The sequence below is a fragment of the Zootermopsis nevadensis genome, unplaced genomic scaffold (assembly GCF_977971745.1).
Source record: "Zootermopsis nevadensis isolate Lab colony 2312 unplaced genomic scaffold, Znev_1.0 Znev_ptg000028l, whole genome shotgun sequence".
NCBI classification, from domain to species: domain Eukaryota; kingdom Metazoa; phylum Arthropoda; class Insecta; order Blattodea; family Termopsidae; genus Zootermopsis; species Zootermopsis nevadensis.
The window spans coordinates 16,265,115-16,286,455 of record NW_028259160.1 but is presented as its reverse complement, the minus strand read 5'-3'; the positions used below and the strand labels follow the sequence as shown (position 1 = coordinate 16,286,455).

Genomic DNA, 21,341 nt, shown 5'->3' with positions numbered 1-21,341 from the left:
AAGCCATTCCCGTCTCCTCCCTTCTCGTCCTCGTTTTGATCACCCTGTACCTCTTAACGAAGAACAAAAATTACGCAACTCCTCGTTCCGTAATTGTTTTTATTTCGCTTTTATCCTGCTCTAAATTACAGATTTTTTTCCTGAGCACTATCAACGTTGATAGCATCAACAAACATATCAAGTTCTATCATTATTTTTCTTGGATCTATTTCAGTGTTACTGTTCGCTTGAATCGTCATAGTATAACAGAATAGCTCGCTTTATCTTCATTATCAAATACCGAAGTTTCTCATAGGAAGTGGAGGGGAGGTATCGCTTTTAACATTGAAATCCTTAAGCAAGTTATATCGTGCGTATCGTGAAAGGGGTTAAAACTCTTCGTTATTTCTCTTCTAGATGTTATTGCCATTTAGACTTGGAGGAAGTTACCAACGTTTCGGAGGAACATAATGCCTCCATCTTCAAAGCTGAAGTGACGTTGGTATCCACCTACAAGTGTACAAGGCGTATCAACTCATAAGACCAACGTAGACATCTTTACCGCCGCGAAAGCAAGGCACTTTATCGATGTTATTATTATTATTTAGTGTTCTGTCTGACGACAGGTCCATATGAACAGGATCCTTCCATCCTTTTCTCGGACTGGGACCTGTTCATATACGTTCTTGGCAGATGATCCAGAAGTGGTTTGCCATTGCCTTCTTCTGTGTGTGAATGGAGTAATTGTTTGGATGCCACGGAGGAAAACTCCGTGTTGCCTAGACCACGGCCTTGCCCAACACAAGTTGGCAAGGCCTATTATGTTCGAATTTTGTCGAGTTCCTGTCAGAATCTGTGTTTTATTTGCGTTAGTATCTGCTAGGACACTTGTCTGTGGAACACTTTGGGGTAATGTTAGTAATGGAGTAGTCCAGGTGATGGTTTCAATGAGACCGGGGTAGACTGAGGAAAACAAAGAAGTAGAGAGATTACTAGTGGATTCCCCGCCCTCTCCCCGGTTTTGTCCACTGTTGGTTTTTCTCGTGTTTGCTGCCTGCCTGTCTCCCACGCTGATGGCATTGTTAAATATGTTTCGGCAAAGGTTTTGTGCTTGTAATAATAAAAATGGATACCTGTTCTCCAGTCTTTACGACACGTATTTTCAAAATGTGTTCTTTGTGGTTTGTATTCCTCATTGGGTTTGATGTTGGAAGCGTGTTGTATTGAACAGGAAAGATCCCGCGCGACGGCCCATGTTTTACATTTCATTTGGACCAAAGATGAATGAGTGTGGTCGGCGTAGAGACACCTTCACAAAGACGAGGTCCTCGGTTTGTAATTTTACACCAGATATTATTAGGACGAAATCAAGGAGCATGTTGTGCGCATTGGGAAGTGAGTACTAATTTTTTGGTTATAAAACACGAAGGAAAGGGACGATTTAGAAGAGCAGTAGATGGGAGGATAATATTAAAAACGTATCTTCAAGGGGTGTGAATATAATTCATTTGACTCAGAATAAGAGTCTTGTTGTGGGATGTTGTGTACACGGCGATGAGCCTTCTGGTTCAATAAGAGACGTGGCATTTCGTGACTAGCTGAGCGTACTATTGACTTTCGAAGACGGATTGTGCTTCGTGCAGTTAAGTAGTTAAAGGCGTGGATTTTTCTGTGGATGTTAGATCATTTAGTGAAGTTGGAGCATCTGCGGTGTTTCTTTAAAATTGAATGTTTTGGGCTGAGTGATCGCTATGTTAATAAAAAAAAAAACAGTGTCTTAATGACGTTCGATGAACTTCACAGGGTTGGAAAGGAGTAGATCTTGGCCTGTTTTTAGATGTGCTATGTTTGCCTTGGTAGACTTACCGCTTAGATAGGCTTGTTGGACCGCAATGCGCTGCTGCAAAGAATCGAACTCCGCTCACATTAATTCGTAAGCAGCCACCTGATTTGCTGTGGTCTTCTGGCTTGTTTTTTTATTGGACACACGTGGAAATTTGTGACTCTGCGGAATGTGTAATAGTGCGCTAAATATCTGTTTATCTGAAGACACACCAATGTTAGTCAGGCATTCCTGTTCCAGCCTCGCGATTCAGAAAGCAGGACCCCCTCTGCTGGTTGGATGTAAGGAGCGCTTGCATTTTGATTCGGAGTTAGGAGTTTTCATTTTGTGAGCTCAAAGATAATATTGGCTTTTGCATTCTTAGGATTCCACCCCTTTCGGAATCTGGTCCTCCTCAGCTGCCCTTTGTGAGGTTCGGTGTCTTATAAGCTTGCTTTCTCTGCAGAATGTCTTATTCGACCTTGAAATGAGTTTTTGCTAAGGACAGATAATAGTAATTGTTGTGAATAGTTTCACTTAATATTTTAAACATTTTCCAGAATCGCGGTTTCTTCTGTTCAGATACGACGTTTCGGACTCTTGTCTAAATTTCGCTGCGTGTTCACCGCGTATGAAAAAATGTTTCAGGCAGATGAAGTTTTGCGTTGTGTGCCTATTTATTTTAAGGCAGCGTTTTCTTAAGATTCCAGTAAGTGTGATCTGTAAGCTTTGTGTCCAACCCCCAAACACAACGTAATCAAACACGGTTCAGAAATCACATAAGATGGCAGCACCAGTTATATCGAAATTCGTGGTATGAAATTTTGTTCAGTCTTCATGAAACTACATCGCGGTAAGGGCACAACGATCCTCTGCCATGTAAGTAGTGAAACGTCACTATACCTCATTATGAGCAATGCTTTTAACCGCCGGGCTGTGTCCCGATCTGCAGTTGTAATAAGATATGTACTGATTTTAAATTTATTAGCGAGAGTAATGGCATATGCTCCAGGGGGGTTGTCGGAATGGAAGACAATTTGCATAAAGGCTGTAGATGTTAGTTCGAGATCTTTATTGCTACATATGGAAAGTAGAGAGAGGAAAATGTATAAAGTATAGAATAATTCAGCTATAAATCTGACGATACATTACCAAAATAATTTTGGGTGCAAAAAGTTGTTTTATTGTGTGGTGTATACTGCATTTGTCTTGGTAATGTGGTAGTTGAACTGGGTTTGGGATTTAGGGGTTAGTTAGAGGTCTGAAGGCGGCGATGACTTGACTGCAGTCATGTACGGCAGGTGGCAGGCAGGCAGAAACTTTGGTCCCAAGCTGCAAGTGTCACGACCCGGAGCGCAACAGTCAGCGTGGACTTATTAGCTCGTGTGGTAATAATTTGCAGACAGAACATATTATTCCCGTTCTAACTTCAAAACCTTTCTTGAAAGTAAACTCTATTTGAGTCTAACGTGGAAAAGCACATGTTGTCTGTCACAGCGGTATTATTAAAATTGTAATTCCGTCGAAATCCGTTACGCAGTATTAAAAAAAATATATCTTATATACCGTTCAATTTAAGATGATTACATAGCAATGTATGTATTTTTATATAGATGGAAAGTGTCGTGACCTAATTTAAGTCATTATCTTTTAATGATTATGCGGTGACTGAGGAAAACCGTGAACGTCCTTGGTCAGAATATCAGGTCTACGTGCCGAGATTTGGACCCGGGACATGCCGGAAACGAAACAGGTGTACCAACCACTCGGGTGTGATGTTCCGCTCATTTGACTCAGTTTGGGGAACTGCATCTCGCGTGCTATGGCTTCCCCACATTAATTACCTTTATACAACGGCAGTGTTTTGGTAATTACTTCTGTTATTAATAATTTTAGCCATCCAGTCTGAATTGGTTGTTTTCTGTTTACAGAATTGCATCATTTAATCATCGATTGCGTTTGTGTTTTCACTTCGCTTTATTCCGCTGTTATGCGTGTTTACAGGTAATAAATATTATCGTTTTGTCAAAATATCGATTTTATCACGTTCGACCACATCCACCCCCCCCACCCCCAAGGCCTTGTTTTTGTGTGGTAAATGTGTTTATCTAATATTTCATAGCTTTATATCATGTGACATGCCACGTTCGGAAGTTGATTTCCTTCATTATGTCCCGTCTAGGATTGCAACCACATTGCCTTATACAGGGTGTTCCACTTAACGAATGTGCTCTTTTGTGCACAGCGACTGCCTCATTTCCCAGTACGTCGCTCCTGCTGATACGACGACATGTTTTGGCGAGGGATGTAACGTTAAATGAGACACTCTGTATGTAGAGATCGCTTGTACGTTTAAAGTAACTTTTTCAGGTTTGGTTTTGTAGGTAAGATTTGAAGATTTTACGGCGACTTAAGAAAACAACGCAGGAATTTGAGAAGGAAAAACACGTGTTTGCATGTGGAATAATTAAAATTCAAGTCGAGCGAGACAGGTAATTAAAATTAAGTTCTGTTAGCATCCCAGTTTATTAAAATTTCTCTGTTTTGTTAATAAATCATCATTCCGAGGTCGGAATGTATTTGGATGTATTTGCATATGGATGATTCAATTCAGTTTGTTTACAAAGTAAATACTACGCTCAGTTTATACGGATAATGTTGGGAAATCGCTGTATTGATTTAATAGGCGATGTACTCTAAATGAAGGCTTATATAAAGAAAATGTGTTTCACACACGGATATCCCGCTCCTTTATGTGGATTGCATTAACGAAGTCAGGGGTTGGAAAACTTCTCATTACCGCGACCCGCATTGGATGTTGTAGCCAGTAAATGAAACTATCCCCCCTCCCCCCCAATCCAAACTTAAATTGTGTAGCCGTTATCAACTTTAAAACAACTTCTTTATATTTCTATATATCTGACGTCACTGTAGAGAAGTTTCTTAGCCTTCAGACAGCTTTGATTTGAAGTGGTTATTAATTTTATAAAGATTCAGTTATTAATACCACAGTTTCATGCAGTTTGGACAGTGGGACAGGTTACCTGTGATTTTAGCATTATAGGCCTAAATCTGTAAAAAGAAATTCGTAATTTTTCCCCCCGGATCGTGTTCCCTTTCGCTTAGACAATGTACACGCATTTATTTCAGTGTTCCTCAGGAGCAGAACGTGTTTGTCCTCGCATTGGCTGATTTCCATGTCATGTGGCGGGCTTGATAAAGAGGTTGCCGGGCCTAGTAGGTTGTCGATCCCTGAACCAAGCTATTTAAAGCAGGGCTATGGACAGACCGAACGCTGGATTTATACCACTGAAAACCGTTCCATGGGAAGGGCTTACGGGCTGCGCGTTCGTTGTAGAGCAGTCAGCTAAAGTAGTGTTTTGTTTAGGGTCTGTTAACGGTGTTTCAGTTGCAGAACCGATGTAGCGTCAGACGGAAATGTAAACATTAAGGCCGTTACTTCAAAGTGTTAACAAAAGGCAGCTTTTGCTCGTAAAATTGGGCGGAATAAATTTCTTACTCGAGCAGATTTGCGTTTTTAAGTGAAGTACATAAAGAGGGTATATTAATGATGATACAATTTTTGTCTAACCTTCGTTCTGGAAGTTTCGTAATTGGAATGTTCGTTGAAATTTGGAATTGTGACTTCTACAACAGAAGTTGTGTTAGAACTTAAAATTCTGTGCTCGTTGGCTCGCTACGACGTGAAAGCATCTATCCCCAGTTCTAAGTACATTTCATTCCAGAAACGCTGATTTATAAAACACTTCCCAAAATGTACAATCAACAAAGTTCTTTCGGGTTTATGCGTAGTATCGTCTTCTGGCTGTATGCAAACTTTGGGCACCCCTGTCAGTATTTAAACTGATTTCCCTGTAAACATCAAAAATCTTGGGCCTGTGTTGTTAATTTTCCATCTTACGGCAGGGGTGTACAGATTAATGAGCAGGGCGGCAAATATGTGTACTCCCGTGGAGTACGTCACACGTTTCCTGTCGTATTGGTCTCGTTATTAAATTACTTCGGTTTTGGTACTGAGGTTCTTGTAAGATGGTCTTTTCGAAAAAGTTCTCGAAGTTGAATTTCAGTTTTGTGTAAAGTAGGGTGGGGGGAACTAATGGATGTTGCGCGCGTCTACGCGAAAGTGTCCCGACAACGTGTAATATCGGCCTCGAGTACCAAATTTCGTTGAGATCGGTCTAGTGGTGTTTCAGATACGGAAAATTTGCCGTACAGTTACAATTCCCCATTTACGCCTTCGTTTTAAATATGACTGTGTGGGTGACATCTGTTGGGCTCGTGACTATGAAATTGTGTTTTTATGACGTAACTGTATGGTTTATTGGAATCAGTTGAGCGTCTCTCCTCAACCTGAGACTGACGTTTCCAGTTTCCAATTTATAATACCATTTCGCGTTAAAAGTCCAGCTAATTTTTTTGTATGGTAGGTGATGACGTTCGACCTCAATTGATCGATAGTCATGCAGTTAATGCAAAGAGTATGTCTACGCAATGACGGACGATTTAAGTGTTTTCGTGTTTCTGATATCTCCCGTGTTTTTATACGCGTATTATCCGCGTTTTTTCAAAGCCATTTTGTGCAGTTCTTTGTCTGGATTTTTTTCCTCGGTTCTTTTGGAAGGAAAGTGCCCCCCCCCCATTTTTTTTGTAATATTTAAAACTCTCTTTAGTAATCATAAAGGGGTTCGTTTTCCTGCATGTTTATATAACAAGTGTGCGAATGTGTATTCCACTTTGAAGTTAAGCATTTTTCGAATGTTTTATTTTGCTGAGTCCTTAATGATTATTCATAACAGATTAAATCTGAGCAGTGCATTAGTTGGGCGTTCTTTTTAATTGTATTTTGAAGTTATGTGCATATTCCGACTCGTTCTGAATTTCTATTGATGTAAAGTTCGAGTAAGGTTAGACAAATTAAATTTTTACATCAATTTTTGTCTCGGAGATCCTACACCAAATTGTTTCCGGATTGCTTAGCGGTTTCGAAGATTTAACATCGTGGTAGGTGCCACGTTGGTTCCCTATCTGGCATTTATTTTTCAGCTTGTACGTTGAACGGAAGTGGTTTTCGGAAAGGTCCTAGTCTTAGGAGGATCGCCTTTGAGTGAAACTGCAGGTACTCATGCGCATAAAATGCCTCGATCAGCCAGCCGACAAGCTACCCAGCGTCTCGTGCGAGACACTTTATCATAGTGATTCTATTTCTGGAACTCCATTTCATTCTTTCCTTACATACAGTTCTCCATAAACTTACGAAACACTTGAATATCTGTTAAGATACAATCAGTAATCCTATTCGTCTGTAATCCTTAAGGATAACAGCTGGAGATACTGTCGCTTGGCACGTTATGTGGGAAAAGGATATGAGATATTGAGCCGGAGTGGGTCTGTGCTCCACAATAATTCATGTGCAAACATACAGAATGGCTAATATTTTAATATTTTCCGTCAAATCACAATTTTAATGAGATAATAAAATATTTAAAATATCATTTCACGTTCCGCATCGAATGATCGATTTACAAATTGGAACGTCTCTTACGACATGTTTCGGTTATATTTAACCGTCCTCAGGTATAAATTAGATTGGTAAATTTAAAACTCGAATTACAATCATTTAAAATGTTATGCAGTTTATTGAAATGTTCTTATCAGATTACTCTTATATATTAGAAACGAAGGTATTGTTTTTTATATGGCGTGGTTCATCTGATGTTCAATATTAGTCGGTGATGAGTTGATAGAGACATGACGTGTCTGGCGGAAGACATCTAGAAGTATTACTGTGTCGGGTCGAGGTTTAATACTGAATTCAATTCAATTCAGTATTCAGTATACTACCTATACAGAATGGCGTATAAAGTGTATAGGTCAGTGCGCAGATGAGTGCGTAAGTTTCTATTCTAGAATAGGCGTGAACACGGCCTATGCGCGAGAAGGATTAGCAAAAAGCCTAGTTCACAATGAGCCGATGTTTGCTTTACAGTTCATGTAATAGTTTCTTTGTAAGCGCTAGATAATTGTTGGCTCGAGATAATGTTTGGATCTAAGCAGGATGATTTAAGTGGAAAATGGGAAAAAAAATTGCTTTTATAGATTTTATTTCATTGTGAGGTTACAAAAATTTATTTGGTTATGACGTGGTAGGCCCAAGGTGTTTGAAGTTGAATAACTGAAGACGGGGTATTATATTTAGAGTGTGGTAAGTGTTTGAAATTGACGTGTGTTCTGGTATGATGACAGACTAAAGTTATGTTGAAACAGATCGTTCCGAATGTGATTTCACAGTCCGTTAATTTGGGAAATAGGTTGTGATAACCAGAGCTGGGAGCTGTAGTGTTGGCCTTTGATGTTAGCGATGCTGAATCATCTTCGAGATGTATCACCAAACGTTGATTGCTTCCGAAAATAAACCGTGATCATGGGAGGTTCGTGGAACTGGCGCAAGGATTATATCCTATGTCAGACTTTCATATTGTCGACTGTGAACTTCTGGTTACTAATTCACTACCAGACATTCAGTTACGTAAAACATTGAGACTTGGTGTTCCGGGTTGTGACGTCATGCACCCACGTAGGTTGTTATTTACATTTTGAAGGAACGCACTGCCGTCTACACTGAAGAGGGAGGTGGTACGCTCCTCCTAAACGCTGGAAATCCATTACATGGCATCCTAATACGTATCTAAGAGATTGTTTAGTTCGACGAATTGTTAGTTTTGTGGTGATATTTCTAAACTTTTGTTTCATTTTGCTTGTTCTATATCTCAGCCGAGTCGAGGCCGACTTTACACTGCGCGGACAAAAATCAGTCTCGGTGAGGTTCGTGGTTGACGAAGTGGTAATGGGGCAAGTTTTCGTCAGGGTTGTTCGGTTTCCTCTGCGCCCCACTGCTCCGTTCACATTTGTCACCGCCCTGACCAACCAGCACTCTTTTATACCCTCAGCACAAAGTTAAGGGCTTCGTCTGTGACTGGTCCCAAGGCACAGGTAACTTTTTTTTTTTTTTTTTTTTAATTTTTGTTCTGAACGAAGTACGCTTTGTCTCTGTTTAGGGTCTGGCGGGCTTTCAGCCTTGAAGAAGCTCATTTCGCTTTTATATTGTTATACAAACGTCTCTGAGTCCAAGTTCTTGAGCTCGTGGCTAGTTAATTTATTTTTGGCACGTATGAAATGAAAATATCATCATTGCTGGCTAGACATGGGATTTCAGTTTCCTTGGCCATTATGTCTGGTTCTTGCAATAAAAATACGCCACTTCGCTTTCACTGTTGAATGCCGGTCAGTGGGTGTCAGTTCGATATTTTTAGATATCGATGTGTCTAGTGTTGCAGCTTCAAGATGACTGTGTTGTGCTGCTCCATGCAGTCTGGTGGTTAAGGAATAGAATGCTAGAAAATGTCCCCGTAGAGTCTCGACCTGGCTTATCCCCACCACCCACCCCCAGCGACCATCAGCATAATTTTATTTGCACGTGTCACGCTTTCCAGGCCCCCCCCCCCCAACCCCGTATTTGTTCTTATTCATTACTTTCGTGTGTTTGCTCTTGAGGGTAGTTTTCTGATGTTTAATTTTTCTTTCGAATTCCGTTCTTCATGTATCTGCTTCAGATAGTTTGTTCGGAGTAAGATCTTGATTATGAAATTAGTAGTCTCAAAACTCGTGCAACATGAAGCTGAATATTATATTTATTATACATTTTATTTATATTTATTTAGTGTTCTGTCTGACGACAGGTCCATATGAACAGGATCCTTCCATCCTTTTCTCGGACTGGAACCTGTTCATATACGTTCTTGGCAGATGATCCAGAAGTGGTTTGCCATTGCCTTCTTCTGTGTGTGAATGGAGTAATTGTTGGGATGCCACGGAGAAACCGGGGAAGCCCCCGGAGGAAAACTCCGTGTTGCCTAGACCACGGCCTTGCCCAACACAAGTTATAAATTCGGGCACCGCCGGGAATCGAACCCGAGACCCCAGGATAACACATAATATACATATTATAATATAATTACATATCAAGGTAATTATTACGTAATTACAAAATGCTTAATGTGTCCCACATCCACTTGAAGAATGACTCATCCCGTTTTGTAGACAGTTTGTGACGAATGGCCGGCGACATGATGCGAGTAACGCAAACAGTTGACTAGACAGCAGCGAATACGAATTAACTGCTTCAAACCGCCGACTTGTTAGAGTGACGGTAGTCCAGTGTTGCCACCGGACATAGAAACATGAAATTTCCCTGTCACACTAACAAAATGTCGGTCTTAAAACTTGGGGTTTGTATCTCAGAATCACAAATTTCGTGAATCACGACTCCATGGGTCTTCTGACGTCTAACGATGTCGTGGTCATAATTCGACGAGGGCTGATTAAAGACGCGTGTTCCGTTCTCTAAACCCGATTTCTTCAGCGCCGTTATAAATATATTTGGGGACGAATGGGACAGGCGATGCAACTGTGTCGAAAAATGGCGTCGTGCCAGTTTTTTTTGGTCCCCGCAGAATCTTGTGTGACGTAATAAATACTGAAAAAAATCACCATTGGAACTTGGTTTATGGACAACCTGTGAAGAGCATATTCAGGAATCGTAGAATAGAAATGGGTGTTTGAACGAGTTACGTTGACATTTAGAGCTACTGTAGTCGAATGTGGAAACTGAACTTGTCATATCGCGGGAGATTTCCGCTACTACCTGATCGAAAAACGTTTCTTCCACTGTTGTCGACGCTTGGAAGACATTTTTCTTTTTTGAAGGAAAGAGAGATGCGTGGTATCGCTTATCAGTGCCACTGTCTGAACAGGGTTCTCCTTGACACGCTGATAGTCGTCTAGTTAGTCAATGGATTTGTCGTCTTTAAGGAGTGGTCTGAACATTGTTTCATTGTAGTGTTGGAACAAACATTGTGTTCAACTGATTTGATTGTTAGATTCAACAATCTAATGACATTAATTAATTAATTAATATGATAGGCGATATTTAATTTTAATAACGCCTTTTAAACGTCATAGATTATATATCACTAGAGCAGAGCGCTCCTTTCGGAGCTCCTCGGGGGGGGGGGGGGTCGTTGCGTTTTAAAATCTTGAGTAAGAAACTAAACCAACCCCCCCGAGAACAGGGTTATTCAAGTGTTTTAACCCTTGAGTAAGAAACTAAACTAACCCCTCCGAATGGGGGGTTAAAACACTTGACCAACCCCCCTTCGGGGGGGGGGGGGGGGGTTGGTTGCGTTTTAAAATCTTGAGTAAGGAACTAAAATATATAGGTAAAATATATAGGTAAAATATATTTATTATTGATATTTTAATTACAATCGCCAAATGTTGGCCATAGCATCGAATTTTGTTGGAGGAACGTCATGATTGCTGGAAGATGGTCTGTAAAGCGTCTGTGGTGTTCCTGTTTAAGATGCTGTAGCATCTATAGTCCTTAACTGTTCGGGAAGACAACCGTCTTTCAGAACAACCGGTTAACTGGTGAATGCGTGAACCGGTTTATGCATTTCGCGGGCTGAGAACATTTCCAGCTTGAGGACCAGCAGTGAATGGGTTCAAACTGCAGTTCGGCAACGCAGATGCTGTTTCCGGCTTCATAATACGAACAGATGTGCAGTGTAATCTGTTGGGACTTTGCTCCAGCTTTATGGCGTCTTTTACATGTTGTTTTGTTAAGCTCGCATCTAGTCGCAAATACCTACGTTCTTGTAGAATTTAATGGACGGAAATGTAAGCGAAATTTTTCTTCATAATACTGAGGTTTTATCTTAATAGGTTAATCACTACATGGCCTAAATCGTTACCCGCTCGTTTCTCGTATTTGGTAATACCAATATGGCGGATTCCGTATTTGCGAGACGAGACAATGCGGACGCCAGTATTCATAATCGTGTGAGCGTGTTACCAGATGTCGCGGCAGACTCTTAGTATTACCTTGTTCGAGAGGTCCCGGGTTCATATACCGGACTGGAGACCGGCTATCCTGAGTTTCGTTCGTGGTTTTTCCAAAGTCCCTCCACACAGATGCCGGGATAGTACCCAGTCCTTTGCAATTTATTATTCATTAATGATCCGGTCCCACGCTTTGAGCCACTGACAGCGGCTTTAAATAAGCTGCCGGTAATACGGCATTTCAAAAACCCATAAGATTTTTTCTTTATATTAATTTCTGTGTCATATCCCGTGATGGGACATTTCAGAATTGTATGTTAATCCCCATTTAATTTAAAATTTTATTAATTTTATCGTAAATGAAATATAAATGCCGTGAATTTAATCAATTATACATTATTGAATTTCATTTCCCTATTAATAAAGTATATTATGTATCTAATTACATCCTTATTCGTTCCAATTACGAATTTGTATTGCGTTAGTATTACTGGTTTTATGCATTTTAATTCGTACTAAAAGTTCCTAAAACCCGTGCGTTACCAACACAGGTGTTCGGATAATAAAGGGGAGGGGAAAATGCTGTCTCTCGGAAAGAATTAGTAAAATAGTCTCGCGTTTTGTTTGTGCGTTTGTAAGTGAACAGTCGTTAAATTTCGTACGAATTTTGTATTCTATGACAGTTTAGTTATTAGATATGGAATCGAGATACACAAGATCCACGAAATCTCCAAATTTCACCACACCAATTACATATTTTATCATTGTTTTGTTATTATATCAGTCACATCTTCGAGTGGACTTCCAATTTGACGACGAAGTTTCTGCTCTTTTTTTAGATCACCCTGTATATCCGTACGAATGTAATGGTCCAGGAATTAGTACCACGGATCTTCATTGTATTTTCTATGCGGTTTTGCGCCGAAGGTAGCTTCTGTCTCGTCATTTTGGCCCGTGTCTGTGCTGTATGACTCATCAGTTCAAATGTGGATTGTTCTGAACTGCAAGCATTTGAAGATAGTGGTAGGAGGCTGCGAGCCCATCAAGACAGCTTCTGTTCCAACCTCTGGTGTTTTCACACGATTGATCAAAGCTCCTACTTGTTCTCTCTCAGCCTGGAAGTTGGACGCAGATTTAGTGTCGCGATTGTATCTTTTGTTGACCTGGGGGTTTATGGTACGGAGTCCATAAAGACCTGACTCCGAGTGTACATAACGTTGTTCATTGTCTGACGACAACAGAGGCGAAAGATAGCTTTCTCAGGGGAACAGACAATAAAATGCTGCATTAGTATGGACGTTTCGGAAGAATGGAGGAACGTGTTCGCTAAAATAAGTATCGGTAGATAATTCACCAAAGAAAGAGAGAGTACAGAACGTTCGAGAGAGATAAAGCGAATACATATTAAAATTAATTTTTAAAGCGATGAGCGCGCGTTTAACGAAAGCTTCCAAAAAAAAATGTAGAAAGTTGTATAACGAGGACCTTCGTAATTTGTACTCTGCCCTGCATGTTATCAGGGCGATCAAATGAAAATTGGTGGAATGGGTGGGTATGTAGCACGCGTGGGATACATGAGAAATTAATACAGTATTTGTATGGGGTAAATCCGAAAGGATCTCCTGAAAAAAAAATTTTAACTTCTAAACTACTAACATAACCCTTTAGGATAGCTTGTATTTATTAGTCGTTCGCTCAGACATGAGCTATGGATCGGCGCGTAAGGGAGGGTACTGACGCTGTCTCCTAGTGATAGTGGGGAACGGAGGAGAACACTTTTCTCTGTACTACTGAACACAAAAACATCAATGCAGACTGAATTACTTACAGCGGCTGAAGATATTTTACAAAGCTTCTATTCCACTTAATTCCCCATTATCTTCTTCTGCATCTTCTTCCTCCCTCTCGTTTTCCTCACTACTGCTACAACTGTTGGTATCACTGCCATCTTGTAAATTAACTGTAATTTGTTCCGAAATGTCATCAAGAACAGGTTCCAACCGCAAGTAATTCTGTTCGCACTGACGGGATTTGTTGCACCTCGAGGTCCATTCTTCCTTTGTGATGCTACTAAACTTTTCCTCAGCTAGTTTCATAGCATCATCTAGACGGAAACTGACATTCTTTCTGGCGACATATTCTTTGACCAATCCCCATATCAGTTCAATCGGATTCAGATCTGGATGATATGGCGGCAAGCGAAGGGCAGAGTGGCCATGTTCAGACAGTAGAGCGTCAATTTTGAATGTTTTGAATCGTGGCTTACGCAGTTTAATTAGAGAATACAATTCGGGCTTACACATTCCGTCACTGAAAGGAATGCTACGATCTGAAAGCCAGTCGATTATAGCACTTTTTCGAGATGAAGAAGTTGGAGCCGGATTAAGTTGTACGTTATGGTAAGCTGCATTGTCCACTACTAATACCGAATTTGGTGGAAGGTTTGGAATTAACTTCGTTTTGAGCCATCTTTCATAGTTGTCAAAATTCATATCATGATGATAATCTCCAGATTTTGTCCCCGATTTAAACATTAACAAAGCATTTGGAATGAAGCCATTTTCATTGCCAGCGTGTACGATGATGACTCGCTGTCCTTTGGAGACGGGTGCAAGTAGACCTGCATTTGTACCATCACCCCAGGCATGTCCTTTCGTGTGTGAGGAGTGAATGTACGTTTCGTCCATGTAGATAATAGGTCGCCCCTCATTTCTGTAACGACTTTACGTCCCCCTATTTTCTTTACACCTCTGCCCACGCTTTGCATTCTGTTCGTGCTGAGTAGAAACAGCGATGAATATGAAATGCCTATTAAAAATGGGTCAATGTTTTTGAAATGGAATTTACCACACGAAGTGAACTCGGTCGCTGCTGCCTTGTAACTGAGCTCTGAGTTCACCCCACCCACTGTTCGGGGTGGAAATGCACTGCACATCTCAAGGCCATAGCTCATGTCCTAGCAAACAGCCTATACCTTAGCTTCATTGTAGACGTTGACTAAATGTTATTAGCGTTAATATTCTATATTATATGTGTACACATCTTTCTGGGACACGTGTATAATAATTAGAGCAGGTGTAGGTGAATATAGTGACTGTGGGTTGGACCATCGGGGTTCGATCCCCGACGGGGCAGAGGATTTTTCCTCTACCCTCTCCCCCTAAGCGTCTACACGGCGTATAGTCGGACATCTTTACTTTTTTTTACTGTATCAATGAGATTTCCTTTGTAGAATCTGCACAGCAAACAGGTAGACGCAGTTAGCAGCCATCAAACTTCGGAGTCTGGTGGTCCATTTCCCACAGTTGACAGCAAGTTGCGAAGTTTCATAAAACGCTTTCGTTGTCCCGGAAAGTGCAACACGAAGTTCCTGATGTCGAGAGTAAAAAAAAAAAAAAAAAATGGAAACAGTACGATTCAAGTGGTACAGTTCTGTCATAAAGCCCCACTTCTGTGCGCGGAAGTCCTGAAACTTCTGACGTTGCGCATGCGCGTGTGCCTTGGGGCTTTAATATTATTGATTTTAAGTTTCGAAAGAAAGAAGGAACTTTCTAGAACAAAAAAAGAGAATGTTATGTTATTTCACATTAAGGCTGTGGGCTACAGTTTCTAGCAAGAAATGGTGTTCCATGGACACTCGGGTTTCGACTTTGCTCCACGATTTCTTGGAATGTTTCTGTTTCCCTTCTACGTAAATTTTTAGTTTTTCGTGTTGGACATCCCAACAAGTCTTTGCGTCTGTACGAGATTTTTGTTATTTCAACTTGCCACTTCGAGACTTAAGGATTGTCAGACCAGTATATAGTTCTCAGGAAGTAAGGCGGTTCTTACATTATCCTCGAAAGAAAGAAGGAAACTTTGCATATCAGCAGCAGAAGGCTGTCAAGTTTTTCTCCTGTTTGAACCCCCTTTTTTTTTACACGAGACAAGTTTTGTGTAAGTTATGTCGAAACGTAAAGGTATTTTCATAATAATAATATTAAAATTGCCTATAGAAATGATGTTTGAAGTTGTGAACTTTATTAAAATGGTATGATGGCGTCTACTTGCAGACATAATGAAGTTTTGGATTATATAAAAACTGATAATTTATTTTACAACCTTTACAAAAATGTACATCGTACTTTGTAGTTTATTATGTAAATTCTCGCCGGTTATCCATGAAAGAATTTCTCCGCGGTGTAATGCCTGTCGCTTGCGATATTTATATGAACCCATTAAGAATAATTAGCTTGCAGGCAGCTCTGATGTATGGCTGCATCGTGCACACTCAGTGACGTCTTGGCTTGTATTTTGTTTGCAGATTGCAACTTAGAGTAGTGTTCTACAGATAATGTAGGTGTGTGCTTTCTCTGGATGCTTCAGAATTCAGCAGAAGGCGTCCATAACAAGTATAGGGTTACTAGAAACTTATTATACACACTCACAAACAGACGCTTTGCGGAACAATAATATTGATTGAAATCAATTTTGAAAATTGTATTTGCAAAGTGGACAATTTCGAAGTGTTTTCAGCCAGGTATTAATGTTTTCCTGAAAGAATGGCCGGTCTCGAAAATTTTATTCTGGGCCCCCTTCCCTCCAAAGTCGAACTTCCGGGAACTCTTTCCATTGTGGCGTGGCACAGAGAACGTCTACGTCACGTCACTGTCCGACCTGATGACCTTAAACACAGATTTTGTCCTTAAACGATTGCATCACTTTGAACAAGAAGCCTTGAGCATTCTCATAATAATAATTTGTGAAGAATTTCGGTGCTTTTCACTGCACATCTTTCTTAATCTCCTGTCACATCATCCCTCTTAGGTTTAAATATTCTTCCGTGCCCCCAGTCCGCAAACAACCCCATTCTGTGTTCCTACTCTCAGAGTATGAGATGAAAAATATCGGATACTAGACTTGTATACACCCTGTACTTGTAAATGGAGTCAACTTCCTGTAGCAGTTTTATGTAACTAATGCTTAAAGTCACTTGGAATACATGATTAATGTCGTTTAATGCGTGTTTCTTGTATGAGGCTTATACTAATGTTCTTTAATAATAAGTTTAAGCTCATCTAAGCTACTTTGCTGAGCCGTTCTCTGATTATTCTTAAAGTGTTGAATACCTCGGTGACATCTCTCGTTGGTGCACCAGAATCCAAGGTATGAATCACGTAAGCTGTGCGTTCTTAAGTTCCAGGTATGATTGCCTAAGATCAGAAGAAATGTTACCTTGGCCGTACTTTTTCGCTCTCATTTCAAGCGACTGGAGCGTCAGGCTGACCTCAGCTTTATCCGTTTACGAGAGGATAATAATCCATCGGGTTGCATCGCGTAACTGAGCATGGTTACAACTTTTACAGTTTACAATTGTTTAATTTTAACCGTCTAATCACAATAAAATATTTTATTAAATATTAAAATGTTAAAATATTATTATTACAATTAACATTTAATATTTAAAATATATTAAAATATATTAAAATGATGCTCTTTCATCGAAATGTTCGATTTACAATTAGAGCATCATCTTTTTCACGACATGTTTCGGTTTTCAATGAACCATCTTCAGGTGTATAATCAATATAATATTACATTTAAATTTATATTGATTATACACCTGAAGATGGTTCATTGAAAACCGAAACATGTCGTGAAAAAGATGATGCTCTAATTGTAAATCGAACATTTCGATGAAAGAGCATCATTTTAATATATTTTAATATATTTTAAATATTTTAAATATTAAATGTTAATTGTAATAATAATATTTTAATATTTAATAAAATATTTTATTGTGATTAGACGGTTAAAATTAAACAATTATAATCATCACAATATGACGCAACATTATCATCTCATTTTACAGTTTACGTTTATATTGTGGGAATTATGGAGAGGGTTAATTTCGTCTGGTGAACTTCTGACCCGGGGTTGGGTGGCAGAAGGCTTGTGAAGACTATATATATATATATATATATATATATATATATATATATATGCTCGATGTGGAAATGCGCGACAGATACTGCGGATTGAAGATTTTGGGTGAGGAATTTTCTCTGAGTACCGCATACTTGTTATCATAAAGTGGATGATACTTAGCTTATCGTGCTTGGTCGCCATTAATCATCTGGGTATGCGCTGCATCGCTTCATCCATTTTTATACGATCTGTAGGCCTCGGATGGTTAGGGGGAAGGACGGTATTTGCACGTGGGTAGGAGCCGAACACCTAGTAGATATTGCGTCTGAACGAGACTCCATTATCGGCTATAAAAATCGATGTTCTAAAGAAAGACATAATGCAGGAGATGTCTGAGTGAATGACGTGCCGTTAACTCATGAGCCCAAGTATCTCAGTCTGTAAGTGACTTGCCAGTGCTTGAGATAACCAGTGTTCGATTCTCATAGTGGCGGAGATTTTTTTTTTGTTTGATTCAAAGTCAAAAAGGCTCCTTGGTCTAGCCACTAGTCAGGACAACCGAAACTTTGTTTGAAATGCGTAGAGATTTTCGTTCAGAAGCGCACACAATTTATAATAGATCTTAAGGCAGTTCCGGCCAACTTCTAATTGTTCGAAGTGAACAGCTTTTGCATTATTTCCTCGTCAGAATTCTGTCTTATTCTTGCCACCCGCGTGTGCCGATGTTTTGACTTCACTAAGCCTACTCTATTCTTAACAATACGAGGAAGCAGGAATGCTTTATCCGATGGAAAATGTGGGCAGGGCGTCTTATTCATCCCCCTGATGATGGAAGCAATAAGCACCTCCGAAACTTCAGAGAACTTCTACCAGACTATACGGAGCAACATCACAGGAGACGTTCATCTTCATTCACAAAATTATTTTTTAAATTATTTTTTGTTACAGTTAGGAATTTCTACAGACATTGCAAGAGACTTTTCTTAAAGCGTCAGATAAGTGGTTTTAAACGATATATCTCGGTTTTAGCATTGGGAGGCTCATTGTGGTTGGCGTGAGATGGTTAATGTAGCTTGACGCAGCTAAATGTGGAACAAAGAGCCGAGTTGCTACGGCGAAGACATCTTAGGATGCGAGTGAAGTAGGCCTATCGCTTTGAAGGCGCGCTGTGGGCTTGTCAACTGTCAAGTTGCTCTAATCAGGCTCATTCTCTGACAGGGTCTTTGTGAGCAACGCATTGTCTGAGAGGAGGAGGGGTGGAGTGGGTGCTACATTGTGACTTGATATGTATGCAGGAACTCTCTCCATGCATCGGAGTTGTTCTTGCAAATATGATAGTCGCCCGATGTCTCCCCCCGCCCTCTTATCTGACCAGAAGGTCTATTATTATCGCGTTCACAACAGCCCCATATTTGTCCTATCTTGAGGCAGGTCAGTCCTGTCTACCCTTTTAAGGTACATTTTAATATTATCCTACGGCGTATGCTTCGATTTGCCAACTAGTCCGTTCTTTCGTTGAGGTTTTAATTTCTCATCTTGTCTGTGTGTGTGTGTGTGTGTCGCCAGCCGTCCGTCACGTTTGAATGATTTGTCACCTCTGTTTCGTGTTTTTGAATCCTCGGGTTGAAATCGGTCCCCTGGAGACGGGACATCTTGATTTTTAGGTTCTTCGGAGTTTAACCTCAGTTACTCACAGGCAAATTTATGTGATTTTTACTGTAAATTGAGTCAGTACGGTTTTTCTTTCACGTGTCTCCAAATTCATCATTCATCGTTCATTCGACAGTGAAATGTTTCAGTTGAAATCTTCCTTAAATGTATCAGGCGTCATGCGGGCTGCATGTCCAGCCCATTTTATCCTCCTTGTTTTGGTCGCTGTAATAATATTCCGTGGAAAATGTAAGTCGATGAGAATCTTTGTTGTTTTGTCCCGTGGAACAAAAATTTGTGGAGTGGTACCTCGTTAGCTGCTTTGTCTTGGGCGTGTAAAAATATTTCTGCAATTTTCTCTGTGACTATAACAAAGCTCTTTGCTTCCTTATGACACGGATCAAGTTATCAAGAGAGCTGTTTCTTTACATACTTAATGAGTATACAGTTTTTGTTAACGACACGTGTGTTCATGCCTCTTTGCTTACACTGCAACTTTCGGACGACTGTCTTCGTGTCGAATGACATGCTTACACCCGGGAGTGGGGGGGGGGGGATTTTAGCGTGGAAGAAGGACCAAAAGCCCAAATTCAAAAATACTAGACCGTAACTAGCACTTACATTACTCTGCTTGTTTGTAACATTTAAGGTATCTTAACTCGGTCTTAAAAGCTGACGTTTGCCACGTAACTCGGGCGACGAAGAAATTCTTTCCTTTTGCGGAAACAAAGGTTCATGATCGTGTTTAAAAAAGCCTTCGTTGGGTCCATTTTTTCACTCCGTTTTGATATTATCTGGCCTTCTACAACTTGGTTTTCCAAATTGACTGTTTCTGACGTAGTTTTCAGTAAATCATGTATTGCTTAAGTGTCCGTTGTCTCCTTTCTATTCTTGTGGCTCCCCGAGGGATTGCAGAGGCGGATTATGAAGTTAGGAACTTGTTCTGGAAGAATTTATGTCACTTTGATATTGTTTATCGAGAGATTCATTAGTGGATGGGAATTTAGTTTAAAATATGTATGAGGTCGACGCAAAGAGCTTGATTCAGAAAATAAAAAATTGAAGAAAGGAGGTGAAAAGGATGGATTAATAAGGAGGCATGCGAAACGAAAGGGGAGGTAAACAAGAAGGAAAAGAGTGAATGGAATAGAAATAATGAAGGGCAGGCGGAAACAAGCGAAGGAAGGAGAAGAATTGTGTGTTGACGGTTAACAGAAACGTGTCGTCCCCATGGTTACGTCGCTTGATTCTTAAGAATTACTTTTGTCTGGTGGCTTGAATCTTAACGCGAGACACGGAGTATAATAATTCGGGAATCCACTGATCTCTCTCATCGCTGTTTCTCAGGTCGTGTCTGTCTATCTGTCGTTCTCGTGCGCGGATTCTGGTGTCAGCGTCGGTTTATTCAAATGGTACGCGGTTCTTGGGCCAGTGCTGACTGGAGTCATAAATCAAATCAGCTTTACAGATGTCTGTGCTCAGCCTTCTGGCCGTGATTTAAATAACATGGATAAGAATGGCTTTCTTCATCGATGCGTCCGTAGACTTTAGATTCTCTTTCCTCGAGAGACTTTGCTGTTTCTTTGCAAAGATTATCCTGACACGGACGCCACCCGTGCACTTATAAGTGTGGGATTTCTGCTTCGCCTGATATATCCAGAGAGATTTTCTTCGTGTTTTATCTCTGAAATGAATGTTTCGAGAGGAATTACAAGTCCATTGTTTATTTCTGTTCTGCTTAAATCTCTCTTATAGCCTTAAACGACAAATATTAAATAATGATTTCCGCTTGTTGTGGGTGTGATGCCCCGTCCGTCTTAATTTGAGGGAAAACCATAAATTACTCGTGTTTCAAAGCAAAATGCTCAAGGAGATATCTCGATATAAGATTGATGAACGTAGAGGACAGTCATGAAGATGGCAGTCTTCTGGGTGGTAGCGCCGTGTTGTCTAGTAGAAGCTTACTGCCTCCATTATCAGGGCGATGTTGAAGAATTACCCGTTTCTTAATGTTCTAGCTTTATTTTCCATGGAAGGTAACATAATGTATTTAATTTACAAACAT

General features: G+C 40.2%; 1 protein-coding gene across 5 annotated transcripts in view; it reads left to right on the top strand.

Annotated features, from left to right (window-relative positions):
- Nucleotides 1–21,341, top strand: part of LOC110826712 (pseudouridylate synthase RPUSD2) — a 210,933-nt gene that overhangs the window by 96,912 nt on the left and 92,680 nt on the right. Inside the window, exon 1 of one of the 5 annotated variants that reach the window (XM_087357761.1) lies at nt 2,624–2,680. The exons of the other annotated variants lie outside the window; for them this stretch is intronic. Coding sequence (XP_087213887.1) covers nt 2,639–2,680 — 42 coding nt within the window. The 5' untranslated portion in view covers nt 2,624–2,638. Of the gene's footprint in view, nt 1–2,623; nt 2,681–21,341 lie in introns of those variants that run through there. 5 annotated transcript variants of the gene reach the window in all.